Source organism: Euprymna scolopes, chromosome 41 (genome assembly GCF_053919585.1).
Source record: "Euprymna scolopes isolate OS-2025 chromosome 41, ASM5391958v1, whole genome shotgun sequence".
NCBI lineage: Eukaryota > Metazoa > Mollusca > Cephalopoda > Sepiida > Sepiolidae > Euprymna > Euprymna scolopes.
The window spans coordinates 22,426,753-22,448,236 of NC_136522.1; the positions used below are offsets into that span (position 1 = coordinate 22,426,753).

A 21,484-nucleotide genomic window follows, 5' to 3' on the forward strand; every position below is an offset into this window, starting at 1 on the left:
GCCATATGGCAATTTCACCAACCCCAGAACAGATTAATGCTGTATCCTGGGGTTCTACTGTATTACATTTAAATAATTCTCATTCAGCATATTATTCTCATATCATTTCTTGTCATGCAACACATGTCCTCAATCCTCAGCACCCAAGTTTCACTTCTAGACATCACACGATGCACACAAAGATAATTCAGATAAATAAAGTGTCCCATAAAATATTGTCATGGCATATACCTATCTTGAACATATATATACACACTAGCATCTCAGCCCGGCATTGCCCGAGTGTTTGGAGGTGTATGTTGAGCAAAAAAAAAAAAAAAAAAAAAGCGGTCAACTTTTTTTTAACTTTGACCCCTATTATGACCCCTTACCATTTGTTTTGGGCTCAAATCAAGTTATTAAGTTAGATTCATGTCCAAGAAACCTATATCTACAATTTCAAAATTATCGGAGGAGTTTGGTAGAGTTCTCAAAGGTCAAATCGTTGAACTTTGACACCTTAACAGCCAAATTTCTGGCCGAAAACCGATCACATAGATTTTCCCAAATCTCAGTAACTTGTGTATCAAATTTCGAGTCTGTAGACTTAAAATTGACAGAGTTATTGCGTAAGGAAATGTAGACAGACAGACACGTTCACTTTTATATTTATATATATACATACACACCCACATCTTATAACGAGTATATGTTAAGGGGAAGAATAGTAGTGGTATAACATTAACATTTGAAGAAATGAGAATTAGAAAAAAAAAATTAATTTGAGCGATTAATGACTCACAAGCCTTCAACAATATCTATTGATACATTTTGGGTTATTATACAAAAAGGAATATCCCACATTAGCTACAAAAGAGTTCATTGGTTTTTATTATAATTTCTTTGTTTCTTACTCATGCGAATTAAGTTTCTCAATAACATCTATTTTCTATCATATAAATTCCAATCATGTGTTTGTGTGTCACGCTAAAACTTTAGAAATCCAATTCCAGTAAGAATGATTCCGGTACTGTCCTGAAGGACAGGGACTCGGATGCATAAGATGTGAAATCTAGAACAACATATTCATTTTTTTTTTTTTTCCTACCTTAACGACCGCAGAATCTGATAGGGAAATTAACGTAAAATCGTCCCTTTCTAAACGATTCTAACATCTGTGCAAGTATGAACTGTTAATCTGTTGGATACGTTAAGTACATAAATTTGCAATGCCCTATTATGGCCATCGCCATAGCCAAATGAGTTAGAGGGTTGTCTCATAACAATTAGTTTTTGCATTTGCGCCCACCTTATAGTGGACGTTTTCTTTTTAATATATTTTTGAACATTTTTTTTTCGGTAAGCTCATGTATTTAAACAGAGTTAAAAGATTTTAAAAATATTTTTTGTTTTGTACTTTGTATTAATTACTTAGCATTTTTTTTTTTATTGTTGGTTAATTTAATTAAAACAAAAATCATTTTCCTTATTTCAAATTTTTTTTTTTTTTTTTTTATCGGCGGTTGATTTAGCTGAGGGTTTACTTTGTATTATTTTCTTGGCATTTTTTTTTTTTTTTTATTGACGCTTCATTTTTCTTATTTCCAATTTTTTTATCGGCAGTTGATTTAAAGATCAGATTACTATTAAATGAATGATTATTATTTACGTAAATCACAAATATTTTTTAAAAATTGTAACTGCTTAATACTTTTTTCTTACTCACACGTCCCTGTTCCGAATTCATAGCAGTTAGCCGACGTCAGTGGGTTTTTTTTTTATACTGATATAAATTATTGCACAGTAAAAATAATTAAATTAACGCAACTTAGTTTTTTTTTTATATATATATAGCCTAACGGTAGGTACCCCTGCTAGTCTATTACATTAACAACAATTGTCTGTCTATCTGTATGTATGTATGTATGTATGTCCAGCTAAAGTCAAAAAGTAAAAAACAAAGGCCTATAACATTGGTATATTCTTGATCGGCGTTGGTTGCCCTCGATGAAGAATATCTAAAATTCAGAAAAATTTTAAAATTTCAGTGTTATGAATTAATTTAGAAAGAAAATGCTCCTGTAAAGGTCCTATTCATGGGCTGTGAAACTTATGTAATATTGTTTGTTTTTTTTCTATGCGCTGACAAAGCCCAACATTGTGCAAATTATAATTTGATGAACAGTTGTTATATTCTTATATGCCAACATGCTGAAACAATTCTACGCAATGTTGTGACAAATAAAAGAAAAACTTTCCCAAAATGAGTAAATTCTTGTGTTTCTTTAAAGTAAATATATATGTATGGTAGCTTGCTTCAGTCTTGACAGACTATAGATACCCACTGTAAGGGTGCGTGCGCGTGGAATTTTTGTGGCAAGAGTTTCACAATCTCCAACCATACCTCTCCTGAGTCAACATTGTTAAATACCAGTGGCAAGTAGAGGTTCAGGACGACTGAAAACAATGCCGAGATAAGCGGAAAGCACATACAGCGCCTAGAATTCCCAAATGGCCACCCATCTGGTACTAGTGAGGCTCAACGATGCTTAACTTTGGTGAACTGACGAGAACCGGTGTATCAACGTGATTATTATACAGGGTGACTTACGGAAAACATGTTTTAAGGAAAACAAAACTGAGTATTTCAAGGCTATCTTCCTCACTCTCTATCTCTTACTTAAGGAGAGCAAGGAGCGTTCTAAAAACATTCATTTCACGTGACTCACTACATATATATATATGAAAGAGATAAGTCACAGATTAGAAATCAAGTGAATTGTCCAATTCATTGAGGTAATACTTTCAAGACAATCCTAGACAAAAAGGTAAAGCTCAGTATATAAAAATAGAGCAACATATAAGTTTAATGTTTAAAGTTAAATTCGGTAGATTAAAAATATATTTAAGTTAAGAATTTATTGTTTGAAACAAGGAATATATGGAGATAATTCTTCTCCGTATATTCCTTGTTTCAAACAAATTCTTATATATATTTTAATCTACAGAATTTAACTTCAATAATTAAACTATATATATATATATATATATATATATATATATATATATATATATATATATATATATATATAAAATATAAATATTATCTACAATCTTACAGAATGTATAATATGAATATGTGCATTAACGTTTCATTAGAAAAATGTCGGTTAATCATTATTTCTGAATTAATTCATAACGTTTTTTTTTCATGTTAATGCTATTTTGGACATGAGTAGGCAATTTGTTCTAAAAATATATTATCTTTGAAAAAAAAAAAATAATAAAAATAAAAAAACAACAACAAAAAAAATCCAACTGTGACCCCCCCCCCGGCCCATAAATAAAAACAACACAGCGTTGCAATATGTAAAACATCTGTACATGTAAAAGAGTTGTTGTTGTCTAAGCTTACCATCAGTGATGTGGTGGTGTTGTTGTTGTTCTCCTACCCTCCACCTCCTCCTCCTCCTCCTCACAGCTCAAACGAATACATCCCTGACCTACAGCAAAAATGAAAATAATAATAATAATAACAACAACAACAATATGGTCAATTTCATTTCATCAGACAATGTTTACTCTATGTGATGACCAAAACACACACACACAAATATGCAAGGAAGGACACACATGTAATTTTGTAAAGACAGTTCTGGTCCATCCAAGATTTCCCCCCATATAATAAGAAAACAAAAATAAAGAAAATTTTGTATAATGTATGCACTCGTGACAAAACGAAAATATATTCCAAAAATCACCTAAATTTATCAAGTACTAAAATTTTTATAGAGAAAATCATTCAATGGAAATTCATAGACATTACAAAATAAATCTCACAAGTTTAAATTATGTTGAGTTATCTCCCTTATTTTTTCTTAGATTGTTTTTAAAATAATAAATAAGACAACTGTTCTTCGATTACTCACAAAATTTGATTTAAAAATACAATTACTTGATCAATTTAACAAATACTGACACAACGGGTTACAGCCTGTCTAGTATACTATGTTCTTGCTTGTGTTATATTGATTAATCAGACTATTATTTCCATCTTGGGTGTTATTAGCACAACGTTTCGGTTGCTGTAACCTGCGACCTCCTTCAGGTGTTGAAAACATGCTTCTTTTTCTCTTCTAAGGAAAAGAGGATACAGAAGAAAGATGGCGGATCAGAACACTTAGAGGCAGCACATATGATAGAAAATAATAACATCATTAGTCATCCCAGCATAGAACTAAGCTGCATTTGGATGCCCCTAATCACAAAATCACTGGAAAAGAAAACATGACATATGCCCAGCCCAAGGGAGGTAACTTAACAAAAAAAAAAAAAAAAAAAAAAAAAAAAAATATGCATGGGTTTTGATCCTCTGTTTCATAAAACGGAACATGTTCCTGAAATGGAACATGTATATCAAGTCTGTTGCCAAGGTCGCTGAAAAAATGGTAGGATCCTTCTACCGTTCCAGAAGATATCTCACTACATGCAATTTTCTATCTATATAAAAGCCAAGTACATCCAAGGATGGAGTACTGCTGCCACATCTGGGCAGGAGCTGCTAAAAACAGCATATCCTGCCTTGACAGAGTACAACATAGATTTCGTGGCTTAGTGGTGGATGCCCTTTTCTCTTCCCTGCAACCATTCTCCCACAGAAGAGACGTTGCGAGCCTGTCTTTGTTTTATCGTTACTTCTCTGGCAAGTGCTCGTCTGAACTCCAATCCCTGGTCCCCCCTCGCCAATCTTTCACGATAAACATTCGTCTAGCTGAAACTACTGTCAAAAATTTTCCCCACTCTTTAACCGTGCCAAAACCAAAACGTAGATTCCATAAACAAAGCTTCTCTTTTAGACGTGCACGCCAGTGGAACTCCCTTGACCTGTTTCCCACCTGACTACAACTTGGATGTCTTCAAGGCCAACATAAACAAATTCCTGATAAACCGCCCCCTTAAGTAAGACATTTTATCAAATCTCCAATACTAACGATTACTACGATACTATCCCACTGATTACTGCACACGCAATAACCCTTATCCCCAAGTGGCTTCCGGGCCTTGATAAGTGGTGACTTCCATGGGGGGGAAAAAAAAACAAAAAAAAAACTTTTTTTCACTAATATTAGCAATTAGTATAGATATCCCGAAAAATTTAGCCATAGAAAAACTTAAAAAATATCTTAGTGACCCCTGAAGATTGAACCTTCTTTATAATCTATGGACCCACGGTTCGAGTTCTTGTAATGCAGAGCCAATTCTCTTTTCCTTAATAGAGAAAAAAAAGCATGACCGAAACGTTTTTTTTTTCCCCCCCAAGGTGAGAATGATAGTCCAATTAATCAACATAACACAAGCATCCACAATTCATCTCAAAAATTCAGAATTGCATACTATGTTCTTGTTTAGAATTCTCCATATATTAAAAAACAAAAATAAAAAAAAATCTGTATGATGTATGTATACGTGACAAAACGAAAATATCCTATCCCCAAAATTGCATTAATTGATCTAGTAGATTTTTTTAAATAGAAAATTAAATTTTATGAGGTACCGAAAAACGGCTAACTGATCCGCCATTTTGAAAACGATCTAAAATTGAAAAGCAAAAGGGAGATAACTCAATAATTCAAACTTGCAAAATTTCTGTTGTAATGCCTAGAATCCCCACTAATCGCTTAAAAACGATTTACTTTATAAAACTACTTGATCAATTTACGTGAATTTTGGAATATGATATTTTTGCTTAGTCACAGGTACGTACATTATACAAATATTTCTTCTTTTTTTTTTCTTTCTTAACATGGGGAAATTCTAGACAAAACCAAAAAGGTATACACAAACTTCTAAACATAAAAACACACTTCATACACATTAGTGGCCAATAGTGTTTATATAAAACATTCTGTGACCTGTTGTTGATAGCTTAATGGTTATATGTGTTGACTTTTAATCTCGGTTTGAAGTGTTTGTCTGCCTAGACACACTGAAAAGCTGTGATACAGCAAAACAGTACATATGAATGACTTTAAATCCATTGAACATATGAATTTTGATCTTAACTTGGAAGGATTTACCCGTCTAGTCACACTGAATAGATGTGATATATATATATATATATATATATATATATATATCACGTCTATTCAGTGTGACTAGACGGGTAAATCCTTCCAAGTTAAGATCAACACACACACTAGCCTGGGTGCCCGGCGTTGCCTAGGTGTCTGAAGGTGTGTGTTGATAAAAAAAAAAAAAAAAGTGTTAGTAGGCAGGCAGGATCGACCCCGTACCACAAAAAAAGAAAAGAACGTGAAAAAAAAAATAAACAAATAAATAAATAAATAAAAATATATGACGTCTTTGCCGTTGCATCTATTGCCAAACCGGAAGTGGCGAAGGTTTAAATTAAAGCTAGTTAATCGAAAAGAGGGGATGACTTTCGAAATATTGGTGAAAAAAGCGAGCCCCACTTGTAGAAAAGTGCCCAGTTGAGGGTGAAGAAATTAATGTTTTTAGCCAATTTTTCAATATTTGTCATACGAAGGATCGACCTTCAAAACAATAATGATCTTGTGAAAATCCGTTGCCCCCTTCAAAAGTTTTAGGCAGACATACAAAATACATACATTTAAACAGACAGATTATATATATATATATATATATATATACACACACACATACATATATAAAAACAGGCTTGAGATATTCATAAGTAGGAATTAATGAACTCAACAAGGTTGTTAGATAGTGCTCGATAACAAAAGCAAAGTATTTTTTCATTATTTATTCGAAGGTAAACAGTTACATTTGGCCGCTACAAACAGCCATCTGTTTCAGTCAATGAGACTGTCAGGCAACCCTGACCATTCGATGTTATTTTTTTTTTCTATAGTGTTGAATGGTTCAGAGTCACCTGACGAAGTCTCATTGACTGAAACAGATGACTGTTTGTAGAGACCAAATGTAACTGTTTACCTTCGAATAAATAATATATATATATATATATATATATATATATATATATATATATCAGTGTGTGTGTGAATGATAATAAAAGCATAAAACAAATCTAACGGATGAATTAAAAATGGAAAAAGAAGATCCAATTGCTCATGGTTTCTCCATTCTTGAAAAAAGCCCAACAAACAGTGGAGAAAATGTAAATCTTCCTTTTCCATTTATAATTCATATATACGCCTTGACTGGAATCCAGTGAAGTCATTTTAGTTTTTAAAATTTTATTTGCACATGTTTGTAATGTATACAAAACATGAATCAAAAGTTTAATTGTAAGAGAGACAATAGTTTTCTCGTTTATATAGTTTAAAAAAAAAACAAAAAACAAAAAAAAAAACTACGAGTTGTTCTTGATTTTTTCTGGTTACAATTTAAAAATGGTTTTATTTTCCCTGTTGTCTGGAAATTTTAGCAAAGTATATTATTATAGTACAATAACACATATGTATAAGATAGATAGAGGGGACTGTTTTTTCTGTGGAAAGAAACCATTTATTAAATCGCCTGACGAGGACTTCTGGTTTAACCGACCATTTTTCATAAATATTTGCATGTCCACTAGGGCTGTGACAAGAGCATATTCTTATCATTGTTTTGACTCTCGAGTGTGTATCCGTGGATATCTTAATGCTTTCATATAGATGTGGTTCTTGGTTGATTAACTGTGTCTAACTGTGTCCGTAATATTTCCGAAGGTCAAAACAATGAAAAGAATATGCTGTTGTCATAGCCCTAGTTATCACTTTTGAATATTTTTAACCTTATATATATATATATATATGAAATAAAATGGAGGTGGAAGGACCTGGATACTCAACGTTTCGCCCGATTTATGCGGGCTTCTTCAAGAGGGATGGTCATTGACGAGAGAGTCGGAGGATTGGGGCTATATATAATGATGGGGGAGAGCAACGTGTTTTCCTTATGTAAATTAGATATCATATATACATATATATACATTTTATGAGAGAAAAAAATAAGTTAGAGTAAATTAGTGTAGTGGATTACGTCTAAAAGTTAAAATATCGTAAAGATTAAAAAAAAAAAAAATTGTGTTTGGAAATATAGCGGTGATAGATTAAATAAATAAAATGACACGAGATTACGAAAGAATATATATATATATATATATATATATATATATATATATATATATATATATATATAAGACTGTATATGTGCTGTTGCGTGTTCATTAGTTTAAAGAATCTACATGAAATCGAAAAGAGTATTAATATTTGAATCTTTGAATGCACCACTAGGGATGGTGTATGATGGCGTAACTTGTTTAAAACATCAATTATATCATACTAGCATGAAATTTAAATCATATGTATAAAACTGTCATAAGGAGATAATTGAAATGATCCAAAACTCTCTAAAAGTTCTAAACTGTGGGAGACGTGTGCTGAACCTTCTACAAAACTTCAAATATATCCTATTCTGATCAACTTCATACCATATATATATATATATATATATATATATATATATATATATATATATATATATATATATATGAGAAACTCATTCATAATGCTTTCTAATACTGCAGCTTTTTCTGACTATATTAGGGGTTGAAACAGAAAGAGAATAGTATTATAAACAAAAGGAACTAATATGATGTTATGAGCAGAATGTAAAGCCATATGGTAGTGGTACTCCTTCAATCCCGAGCAACATTGGGTCATCTTGCTAATATATATATATATATATATATATATATATATATATATATATATATATATATCAATCATTTCATTTCAGTTACACATCCCCATTTGAATTCTAATGGACATATTTATTCCAAAACGAACATTAATTACATGTTTATAAATATATTAACGGCTATATGACGTTAAAAAATCTTACTCTCTTTCACAACGCTATGCCTCCCCAACCCCTTTTTTTTTTTTTAATTTCCAACGACTTCTTTCATTTTTGAAATAGAACAAAGTCGTACACTTCATTAAAACAAAAATATATGTTAAAATATTGCATTGGTATTTATTTTAATTTCATTCATCCAGAGGAAGTCTTGCAATAAAGACGAAACATTGATGAAAACACAACTTGGTTTGTTCCTTTTTTTTTATCTCTTTCTCCCTCTCTAGATATATATATTAGCTGTACCTACTCCGGCATTACCTGAGATGTAGTAAAATCATTTTAATTTTCATTTGCAGATTTTAAACTTATATGTAAAAAAGAAATAAAATTTTAGTTGTAAAGGAGACAACTGTTCAATAAAAATGAGTTATCTCCCTTTGCCGATTTTGGTTTCTTTCGTTAATAATTGAAGAATGTTTCCATATTACCAGTTGTCCAGGTGGGATACATAAATTTTGTAAATAAGTGGTAGCAAAGTTGTTACAGTGCCAATAACATAGTATAATAATAAAACATTCAAATTTGTCTCTCAGAATCAAAGTTTAATATGTCAGCTTAAATGCTATGTGTGTCCAACATTTAAAATATATCAGTGGATAACTTTATAACTGCACTGTATTCCAGGTAACGATGGTTAGGTATAACTAGGTTTTCACTCCCCCTCCCCATATATATATATATATATGATGATTGCAACGTCTTGTCAGACGAGTGCCACTCCCTCAGACATTTAAAATCCATGAGCCCAAATGCCCGAGGGAGTATCTATACAAATATGATGTTACAGAGTCTTAGCTTTGTACGACAGCTAAGTCTCTCTCTCGGTTCAAATATATATATATATATTACACACACACACACACACACACACACACACACACACACACACGCATGCATGCTCTTCCACAAAATTAATGCAATACAATTTCTCCCACTAATACTTAACAGAGTGCTGGACTTCAATCATTGAGGTATCGAATCTCACAGAGTACAGCCACGCTGATGAGTCATAGATGATGGAACACGTGTCCATGGACGAAAAAAAAAAAAAAAAAAAGGTTTGCTGCCTACCATTAACTAAAGGAAAAAATCGGCCCACCCTCATAATTTTATTTTTCATTTCAGCAAATATTAACATTTTTATCCTTTAATTCTAACACTTGACAAAATAAAAAATATTGATATTAAAAAAAAAAGAGTGAACTGATTCTTTCCTTTGATCAATGAGATATATGCTCTGAAGTCAAAAACATACGTTCATTGAGCTTATTGTTTAAGACGATTTCATCGATGTTATAAAGGATATATACCATAAAATATATATTTTTGTATAATCTAAGGAATATATATTAGTTGGCAGCCCAGTGTTGCCCGGTCGTATAATACGGTTAAACATGATATTTTAATTTATGCAGATTGCATATGTATTATTATAGAATCAATCCTCGATTGATTATTATATATATTGTGAGGAATAATTTGCCCAGTGGATTAATTTGCAAAAAAAAAATAATGATGATAATGTCGTTCATCAAATTCTGTGTTTGTTTACAATATCACATCAGCTGATAATTGGGCTTAACGATGATGAATGCCCTGGAAAAGTCATTTATGATTAATGCTTAGTTTTAAAAAATGCAAATGAGAAAATGATTTGCAGCAGTACTTCTTTCATCGTAAATTAAACTCATTAATAAGAAAAAATTAAAATAGTGAGGTACACCTGGGCTTGAACAGGGGATCATTCGATCTGTAGTCAAATGCACGACCACTAAACTAGATCTCCAGATTATAATAAATCTGTTATTTTTTAAAGAAGAAATGATTTGCTGAAATATTATTATCTCCCTTAGGCGGTGTAATGTAAAATATTTTCCTGTAAAAATTATTCTAGCTATTTTTAAGATTTTATCATTTTTATTTTCGATACTTATCAGATGAATTTCTGTACAGAACAGACCTAAGAACACTGCCAGATATATAAATTAATTTTGTGTAAAAGATAGGCTCAACCGTTTTGGAACCTATCAGGAAGGAACTCACACACAAAATGACTTTTATATAATAGAGCATATACTTATATATATAAGTAGATATGAAGACCACTTATTCAACCATGGAAATACAGACAGATACATAACATACACGGACACACTACAGACTGAGAGAAATTAAATTGAAAATAAATCAAAACTATCAAAGAAACAAGTCAAATATGTAACAAAAAAAAAATTTCAAAAATTTTGTCTCAAGAGAACAGAAGTGCTGATTACCGAAACGAGGAACGTGTACATAGATAAAAACAAAACTGAAGATAAAGTAAATTCCAAAAAAAATAACCATTATTACTATATATCTCTATATAAATAAAATGAACTCATTTTTTCCCCGTCTGATTTTGACATTAATAGGATTAAAAATCAAGATATTTCATGCAAATATAATATGCACAAACGGCAGAACAATATCTGAGGTGTGTTATAGGCTTATTATTTCTCAAATTCCTTGATAATCTTAGATTTCTATACTTTTTCTGCTGAGAAGTCACGGCCAAAATCGGTTAAGACCAATGGAAGTGGTAAAATATTTTCTCTCTAATAAATTCCTCCTCCCCCTGCTATCACTTAACACCATTTGGGGATCGTTCACAAGGAACAGTTGAGAAGAGAACACCGGTTTGGCTTCGTAGTTCTTTCATGTGAAGTTATTTAAAATCACTAAACTAAGCTGCAGTGCTCTGTGGCGTAGTGGTTAGCGTGCTGGACACGTTCGCGCCGACCTACCGTAGTCGTTTTTTTTTTTTGTTTTTTGTTTTTCCTAAACAACTGGAATGGACTTTTCTTGGTGGCCGAACTGTTAACGTTGCAGATGTTTTTTTTTGTTGTTTTTTTTTCACACTTTATTTTCCTACTTTTACTCATGACTCCGGGTTTGATCCTTCCTACTTACCTACCATAACATTTTTTAAAACTCCCCCCTCCATTGTCCCGGAAACAAACACTCGGGCAACGCCGGGTACCCCCGCTAGTATGTAATAAAGCTGAATGTGTGTATGTGTGTCTGGTCACGAATAGGCTCCTATATGGTTGACTATTTAAAAAAACTGATTACATATAATAATAGAAAATGTATCGAGACACAGGAATGGGTATGTTTGATCCTGCAGAATGGGGGTTCATTAAAATTGTCGGGTCTGCGTACGCGCCTGGTCCACAAAGTATGGAAATAAAAAAAATTTTAAATTAAAAAAAAAAACAAAAAAACGTTTACAAGTGTTTTTGATACAGATGTACATAATAATACTTTGATAAGTATGTTTTAACTTAAATAGAGGTGGTATAATAAAATTGTGGGGTCTGCGTTCGCACCTGGCCTCCATAGAATGGAAATAGGCACAAACTTTAATAAAGACTTTTCATATCTATCTGCGTAAGTATACTTTGATAATTATGTTTCAGCTTGAAGAAAAATGGTATAATAAAATTATGGGGTGTTCGTTCGCGCCTGACCTCCATAGAATCGAAATATGTCACAAAGTTTAACAAGATTTGTTAATATAGATCCACAGAATATTGTGATAAGTGTTTCAGTGTGAACAGGTATGGTATAATAAATTATGGTGTTTATCTATTTTATTTTTACTTTCATCATATTTTGCTTTGGTTTTGATGCCCTCAAATTCAAAGCTATCTCTTTGCAACCCTTCCTTTTCATAACCTATCATCTATATATATAAAAGCAAAAATGTATGTATGTATGTACGCTTTTCCTCGATGTCCACAAAAGGCTTCTTTCAGAGAAGCGCTCGCTTCACAACTTCTTAAAACTTTTTATATCATCTATAAATTGTAATATCTCAGAGTTAACCACGGAGCTCGCCCGTCTATTTAATTTTATTGACTTTCAAACATTAATTATTCGACATTTCCCGCATCGGCACGCGTTACATTCGGTTTTCGGTATAAACAAAAAGCGAAACTCGACTCTAACCACAGGCCCAGAGCCAGTGGTCTCTAGAGAGCTAAGTAACATTTGGTCAATGTCGACTTCGTCATATCAGACGGTAGCTTTCATTTTGAGACGAGGGAGCGGGATTTTAAAAACAAGCAAACCGATTTATTGACCTCATTAAAAACTATCCCGCACAAAATGCTAACTGCTGAATATCTATCGCCGTCACGTCAATCAAAAACGCGCACCGGTTTTTTTTTTTTTTTACACTTTACTATTTTCCAGCTGCGCGTCATTAAGGCTTCGTTTTTTTTTTTTTACGGACACCTGTTTTTTTTTTTTTTTTTTTTTTTTCCCCCCACATTTTCGGGATTTTTTCACACACACCTACAAACACCCGGGCAACGCCGGGTACCCCTCGCTAGTACTTTCATAAATCAGAGTCCATTTTTTGTAGGCTGTTTTTGAACCCGGTCAACGACGGGTACTTGTGCTAGTATATATATATATATATATATATATATATGTATATATATATATATATATATACACATAATTTGTTTTTTGCAATACGTTTGGAATTAATTCAATTATTTACGAAAATGCATTTTTACCTCAATGCTAGTTGGGAATAATTTTCCCTTTAACCAGTTTGGTACCCTTATATAAGGAACGGCATATATATTGTGTTTAAAATATAATTTACGTACACACACACACACACACACATACACTTTATATGGTATACAGCTTCACAAACAAGCACACATTTTTATGCTCATTTCAAAAAACGTTTCAGCTTTACTAAACATACATACAATTACTTATTTTTATATATATTAGTTTCTGCATGTTTTTATTATCCTTATGCCAGCAGAGGCACTCCTCAGCGCAAAATATGCATAAAAAACTAAAACAATGAGTCCCATCAATCTATAGTCTTTTTCACAGAGTCTGACACCTTCACAATTTTGAAATATATATGAGCAAACAGTTAATAAAATATGTTAAAAAAACACTTTGAAATGAGTTAAAAACATATTTAATCTGAAAAGGAAACACTAGATAAATGGATAGTCCTTAATCCGCAGAGTTTCGAAGAAATACTTTCCTTCTCATCAGAGGGTAGGAATTAGCAAAATGCGGGATCGGATTTTGCATGCAGAAGTATTTGATGAAACAACAAGTAAGTCAAAGATCTTACTTGAAAAAAAAAGTGAAGCAGAGGGAATATGGTAAAGAAAAAGGTGATTACACATGAATGGATAGTCTGGTGGAAAATAAAAAATCCAGTGACGGTAAAATCCAAATGTAAAACTTCAAGAAAGTTAAAAGAATTTCCATTTGTACAAGTAAAATCCAAGGAATATATATATATATATATATATATATATATATATATATATATATATATATATATATCAGTTATCATTACTAAACCATAAATTGTTGATAAACCTTGGATTTAACAGATTGAATATAGGATTATTTTGCATTTCTTATAACCGATTTGCAGGAAGTTCTGAAAGCAGCATTCGTTTCAGGACATGTAGTCCATTAATAGCAACTGGAATAATGGTTTCTGTGAGCAATGGCAGCAACAAATTGTATCATGATTGGCTCTTTTAGTCTTGTTGGAATTTCTCAGAGGATATAAAACTCGATACCAGTGATTAACCAACCAGATATAATCAGAGGTGACATAGAACAGATTCTTTTTAAAAATAAAATGACCAGGAATTTAAAAAAAAAAAATGAAAGATTAAAAGTTATCCTAATAAGCCCTTGAGTATCGATACACTCTACAAAAAAAAGACAGACATCAGAAGACTCCGAGAACTTAGATTTAATCTTATGGAGACAACTAAGTGATTGGAAGATCCCAGAGGAGATAGAACAGCAGATGTGCACTGCTCAGAAGTTATCAGGAAAAAAACATAAGGCTTGCAAAATGTATATGAATTGTTTGTCAACAATCTGTGTCGGCTTCTAAGCAAGAGACAAGTTATGACAAAACCTTCTTCTTCTTCATCATCATCATCATCAGTTTAGTTTGTTTGGTTATTTTATTTTACAGCATATCAACCATTTTCGGGTTATTTAATGCCAAATCTAGTTAATTTTGGAAAAAGTTTTTAAGCTTCAAATTGTTTTAAGTGTTTGAATATTTATTTGTGGTGTTTTGTTCGGTTATTTTATTTCATGGTGTATCATTTTTTTAATTTTTATTTTTAGGTTATTTAATCATTTTTAGAAAGAAAGGTTTTATTCTTCAAGTTCTTTATTATATTCAAATATTTATTCATGGTGTTTGGTTTGATTGTTTTGTAGAAGATAACTTGTTTTTGCCTCTGCAGAATATGATTAAGTTTTGCAAAGGGAAAGGAAAAAAAAAACCCCAAAAAATAATATGAATGTTTGGTGCATTTTAGATCAGGAAGTCAATATCTTCAGACTGCCTGATCTAGTAGTCTTGTTGTGATAATATTGTGAACATTCAAGTTATAACAGATATGAAAACAGTTATAACAGATATGAAAACAGTTATAACAGATATGAAAACAGTTATAACAGATATGAAAGCAGTTATAACAGATATGAAAGCAGATGGCGGGAAAACAGACAGGATCTTGTCATTTGTTTCAAAGATTCGGTGACAATAACTGCAGTATCGTGGGCACGATAAAGGGCGAAGGTGAAAAAGGTGTTCAGAACATAAACAATGGAAACACAAAGGGCAACTCAGCATCTCCATTTGAGATCACAGCATAGTAGCTGTTCCGATGCTATACTTAATTTTTCCTTAATCAATGGAGGGGAAACCCTTTTATACTAAGGAAACTTATTTTTGGGTTTCCCCTCCACATTAAAAACGACCTTGTGTCACATTTTGTTTTCGTAGGGAAGCAAATAAATATCAATAATCACAAATTTTAAGTTTATAGTAATTTTGAAGATTGCATTAAGCCGCCATCACAATAAAGTGAAATATTGTTGAAGTCATTGACAGAAATTGATGGGCCAATGTCAGTTTTACACATCAACAGTAAGTTAGATTTTGTCTCATGTAAACTGATTTTGAACCCTGAAAGGTTGAATGCAGACTTATTAAGTTGGCAAAGGCAACCTGATAGTAAGCATCTAAACTAGGATATATGTTGTTTTATTATTTTAGTAGTATATAGGCATAAATACTGAACGAAAAGGGCACAGGTGCTCTAATTATTCTTAAAGTTAAAACTTACCACACAGACTGAAATTTTGAGATGATGAATTTTTGAGATGAAGATTTATAATTATGTTTTGTATTATTTGGATTATTATTCTCATCTTGGTTGTTTTTTTTCACAACGTTTTGGCCGATGTAACCTCCGACCATTTTTAGGTGTATTCACACTGGATGATGTTGGTGAATAGTGAAAAAAAGCGTTTGGTTTATTTGCTTTCCCAATGAACACAGTCGTTTAGAGGTTACATCGGCCGAAACGCTGTAAAAAACAAAAAAAACAACCAAGATGAGAATAATAGTCCAAATATTACCAAAAATAATTATAAATCCTCATCTAAAAAATATTCATTCATCATATCAAAAACGGAATGGACCTGGATTTATTAAGAAAATTGTTTTTAAAAGACTTGGCGTTTTGAATTTCTAACAGCTATGTTTGTCGGGAAAGGAAAAAAAAAAAAAAAAATTTTTTTCACTCAATCAATAATAACATCCAGTGTGAATACACCTGAAGATGGTCGGAGGTTACATCGGCCGAAACGTTGTAAAAAGAAAAAAAAAAATCAAGATGAGAATAATAGTCCAAATAATTATAAAAATAATTGAAATTTTGTAATTTTAAATGTCTAAATTCATTTTTGGAATGCTATTGCAGATCATTATACCTTAGGTAAGGATTGAACTCACAAACTTTATAAGTATGCTATAGTAACTGACTGCCCCATGGAAGCGAATGCAAAATGGTGACACTATTAAATATATTAAACAGATTGTCTTTATTTTTTCTCCGCTCTCTAGAGTTTCATGTTAGCCAGCCAAAGGCAACGAAAGAATGGAAAAGGGGAGAAAGAAAGCAAAAAGGACAAGTCTAGACTTCCCTCTTTTTCACAAGTAAATATAAAAAAAATGATCTATCATTAAATTAGTACACAATGATTTTGGTGGCAATATTAGGAACTTTGACTGCAAAGTTGAGAACCTTTATTTATGACTAAGACACACAGAAAAAATATTCATCAGGATTAAATATTAAAATCGATAATATCGATTGAAAATAGTATTTTTTATTTTGGTTTTGTTTCTAACATGGACCAATATTTGCTGTAAATTCCTAATAAAACAGATTATTTAAAAAGTTTTTCGTTGGAGATCAATAAGCAACATTAGAATACAATATTTATTTTGATAAAATCATTGTGAGATTCTTATGTATATTCTTCTTCACTTGTTGCTATTTTGATCTAAATTTATTATCATGATCTACAAACGTTTATTTTACAGGTCGTTTCCAATCAATAAATATCATTGGTACCAGTAATGGAGAATTAGACAAAAAAAAAAAAAAAAAAAATTTTTTTTCTTTTTTTTACCTAAGGTATAATTATCTGCAATAGCATCCCAAAAATGAATTTAGACATTTCAAATTATAAAATATATATATATATATATATATATATATATATATATATCCAAAAAGTTCTGACTTTTCCAATTTTGATTAATCGTCCCAACACTACTTTCTATATTAGAGAGATATTATTCGTCAGTCGGAACAATGAGGAGCATGCGATAATCCTGGGAGGACAACGATGGATGGCACACGCTGAATTGTGAAGCAAGAATTGTGCAATTTCTAACCACTTCTCTCAGGTAAGTACTGCTGGATTCCAATGACAAGAAGTTTAGGACAACTGGAAACAATATCTAGATAAGCACCTGCTATTTCCAAATGATCACATATTTTAATACTGACCAGGCTCAACTTAACATTAATGATTTAATGAGAACCGGTGTGTCAATGTTATATGTCGTATTTTATTTATCTTTTTTTAATTACATTTTCACCCCAAACTAGACACAGTGCGACTTTGATGTAGGGGGCTACTATCAGGGGCATGAGTTGCATGGATACTATGTAGGGAGTTGAGCAGCAATAAAGTTAAAATCGATAGATCATCCTCCACAAGTGTAAATTTACGTTTAGGAAAATATCTGCATATTTAACATGTGTTTTTAACACAAATCGGGAAAAATAACAATAATAGTTAAATATTTAGAGATTTTTAAAGAATTGGAATCTGTAATTGTATCGGAAAAAATATTGGAATCATCCCATCGCTAATATATATATATATATATATATATATATATATATATATATATATATTGGTGATATATGCAAGCAATGGACACATGAGGTGATACCATAAAGTTAAAAAAAAAAATTAAAGAAAAAAAAAAGAAAAAAAAGAAAAAAAGAAAAAAAGAAAAAAAAAAGAAAAAAAAGAATAAAAAGAATAAAAAGAAAGTCTATGATGTGGATATTTTTCTTACTTTTCATTATCAAGTTTTCTCCCAAGTAGTTTTTCTGCTCTCAAAAGACAACCGGACAAGAATAATCCATGGGTATGCTGTTGAACTCACCGAGGCCTCAAATAAACCTTTTTTTTTTTTTTTTTTTTATTTATTTTAGGAAATCAAGAGCCAGAGATTTGAGGGGAGGTAAGTGAAGGACAAACATAAGGGGGGAAAAAAAAAAAAAAAAAAAAAAAAGTAAGACAAGCAATTGGGCTTGCAATGAAGTGGAAACTGTAGTGGTGGAGGGAAGTAATAATAAAAAAAAAAAAAAGCCTTTAAAAAAATCTTAGAGGCATGGGGGTAAGTTTAGTGGCTTCTTGGGGCTTAAGTAGATGTCTACTCTAGGACCAGAAAAACCTTTGCTTCAATCTTTAATTTGAAAAGTTGAAAAGATTCAGCTGTCAAACGAAGGAATAAGTAAAAAAAAAAAGCAAATATAAAATATTTTGTATACAAGTACAAGGGTAAAAAAAAGGGTTATGAAAAGAAAAGAGGTACAGCTAGTAAAAAAATATATATAAAGCTTTGTGTGCGTGTGTGTGCGGGGGAGATGCAATTCACTCTACAGTTCTAAGAGAGAAACTTAATTACAGAATCAAAGAAGTCCCCCGTCGACCACCCGTCGACACAAATGAATTATTGTACCATTATCTTTTTTGTTTTTATGCAATAAAAAAATGCTTAAAAAATCTGGGTTCTAAGTAGGACGCCCCCCAGTACGAAAGGGTGAATGCGGTATTATGGTGGAAGAAAATACTAGCTAAGTGAAACTTTTGTTTGGTTCTGGAGTGAAAAGAATGACCAACGACCCCCTTCCCTCTTTGAGTTAGCGCTGTGCCTAAGCTTTTTGTTCATGTTTATTTTTGGCCTGAAAAAAAAAAAAAAAAAAAAAAAAAAAAACTATATACAAATATTCATCCTCCCCTTGTCTCGTTTAGCTACAACTATTGTCAACAATTTCCCCTCACTCTCTATCCGTGCCTAAAACTAAAATTCCATGAGCAAAGTTTCTCTCTTAGAACTGTCTGTGGAACACAATACAGTGAGGTTGCTTTCCAGCTTCCTATAACATGGTCTTTTTCAAATCTAATAAATAAGTTTATGTTGAGCCGTCCTCTTATATAAGTAAACCCTACCCAAGTTCCGCCTTTACTGATCATCACGGTGTTATCGCACCGTCTACCTAACACTCATTAACTCTTATCCTAGAGAGTATTTTCCAGGCCTTGATAAGCGGTGACACCCAAGGAAAAAAAAAAAAATTATATATATATATACACACACACGAAAATTGAATCAGTATATTTGTACAGAAACACATACAAGCATATGTCACTTCTCTAGTTAAAGCCAGGTGCTACTAGATCAGGCTATCTGAAGATATCAGCTTCCTTACCTGAAATACACCAAACATTAATGCGTTTGTTTTATTTTTCCTTTCTCTTTTCTAAACTCCATGTTTTGCAGCGCCAAATACAAAAACAACAATTATCCTTTACAAAACAACCAAAATTACTGGATTTGGTATTAAATACCAACCAAGAGAGTTGATATGCTATAAAACAAAACAACCAAACCAAACAACCTGAATAAATATTTGAAGATCTAAAGAACTTGAAGCATAAAGATTTTTTCCAAAATTATAGAATTTGACATTAAATAACCCGGAAAGGGTTGATATGGCGTAAAGCAACCAACCTAGTAAAAGATGACCATGAAAATCTATCATTTTTCCATCTCTTACGAACACTCATCTAGTCTAGTAAAATATGCAAGAAAACCTAAAACAAAATTCTCCAAAACATTGATGTATCAAAACTATGTTTCTAATTACGTGCCTTTCCACGAGGGCAGATTTAGACACAAGATTATTTTTTAAACATGGAGAAAATCACAGATTCCGAAAGAGGCACTCTGAATTAGGACAAAAATAAAAATTGCTTCAGTCTAGAAGGATTTATCTTTCACTGACAGAGAAAAAATGAAGTGTAGTATCTGAACAGATACTAGACTTTGCTCCCAGCAGAAAAAAAAAAGAAAGAAAAAAGATAAACTTATGCTAAAATAAAACTCACGGGAGACGTCGCTCAGGTTACTCTTTCTCATCTTGACAGAGTACAAAATCGACTTAAAAATCTAGTAAACAATATATATATATATATATATATATATATATATATATATATATATACATACACACGAAAGCAATGCAATGCAGAATTATAACAGATAGGTCCAAAATGGAGCAAATTAAGATATATAATGGGTGGAAGGAGTTATGCAGATTCACTTTTTATTAATGAATGTGTGTGTGTGTGTGTGTGTGTGTGTGTGTGTGTGTGTGTGTGTGTGTGAAACAGCACTAACCCTATTTTGGGTTTAACCGACTTCCTCCAAAGGAAGAAGTTCCATGGGAGTATGAAATTCACAAGCGATCCCCCAGTTGCATGCATATCCCCGTAGGGGGAGATGACGACATTAGGCTTTTGCGACTCTTGTAGGAAGGTATTGATGTCCTTCAAGACAGTGCCTGGAATTCCCCAACTGATCACCCATTTCAGTAATGACTAGACTCAACGTTGCTTAACTTCGGTGATCTGACGGGAACCGATGTGTCAACGTGATTATGCCGTGTGTGTGTTTGTATATATATATATATATATATATATATATATGTATATATATATATATATATGTGTATATATATGTGTATATATGTATGTATATATATATATGTGTATATATGTATGTATATATATATGTATGTATATATATATATGTATATATATATATGTATGTATATATATGTATGTATATATATATATGTATGTATATATATATATGTATGTATATATATATATTTATATATATATATATATATATATATGTGAGGGGCATTCCAAAAGTAATGTCTCCTATTTTTTTTATTCTGCCCGAATGGAGTTTCATCTCCCTGTTGCAAATATTGACGGTGTAAGACTAAGAAGGCAACCCCTGTCATGGACGTGCATCAGAAGCAGAAATAGGTCATTGAATTGCTCCATGCAGAAAAATTTG

The 21,484-nt window shown here is 31.9% G+C and overlaps 1 protein-coding gene across 3 annotated transcripts in view; it reads right to left on the reverse strand.

The window, feature by feature from the left end:
- LOC145266412 (uncharacterized) overlaps positions 1-21,484 on the reverse strand; it is a 792,722-nt gene that overhangs the window by 301,751 nt on the left and 469,487 nt on the right. For 2 of the 3 annotated variants that reach the window (XM_080122078.1, XM_080122076.1), the window contains exon 4: positions 3,395-3,482. The exons of the other annotated variant lie outside the window; for it this stretch is intronic. In XM_080122078.1, the coding sequence (XP_079978204.1) occupies positions 3,395-3,397 (3 nt within the window). In that variant the 5' untranslated portion in view covers positions 3,398-3,482. The remainder of the gene's footprint in view (positions 1-3,394; positions 3,483-21,484) is intronic. 3 annotated transcript variants of the gene reach the window in all.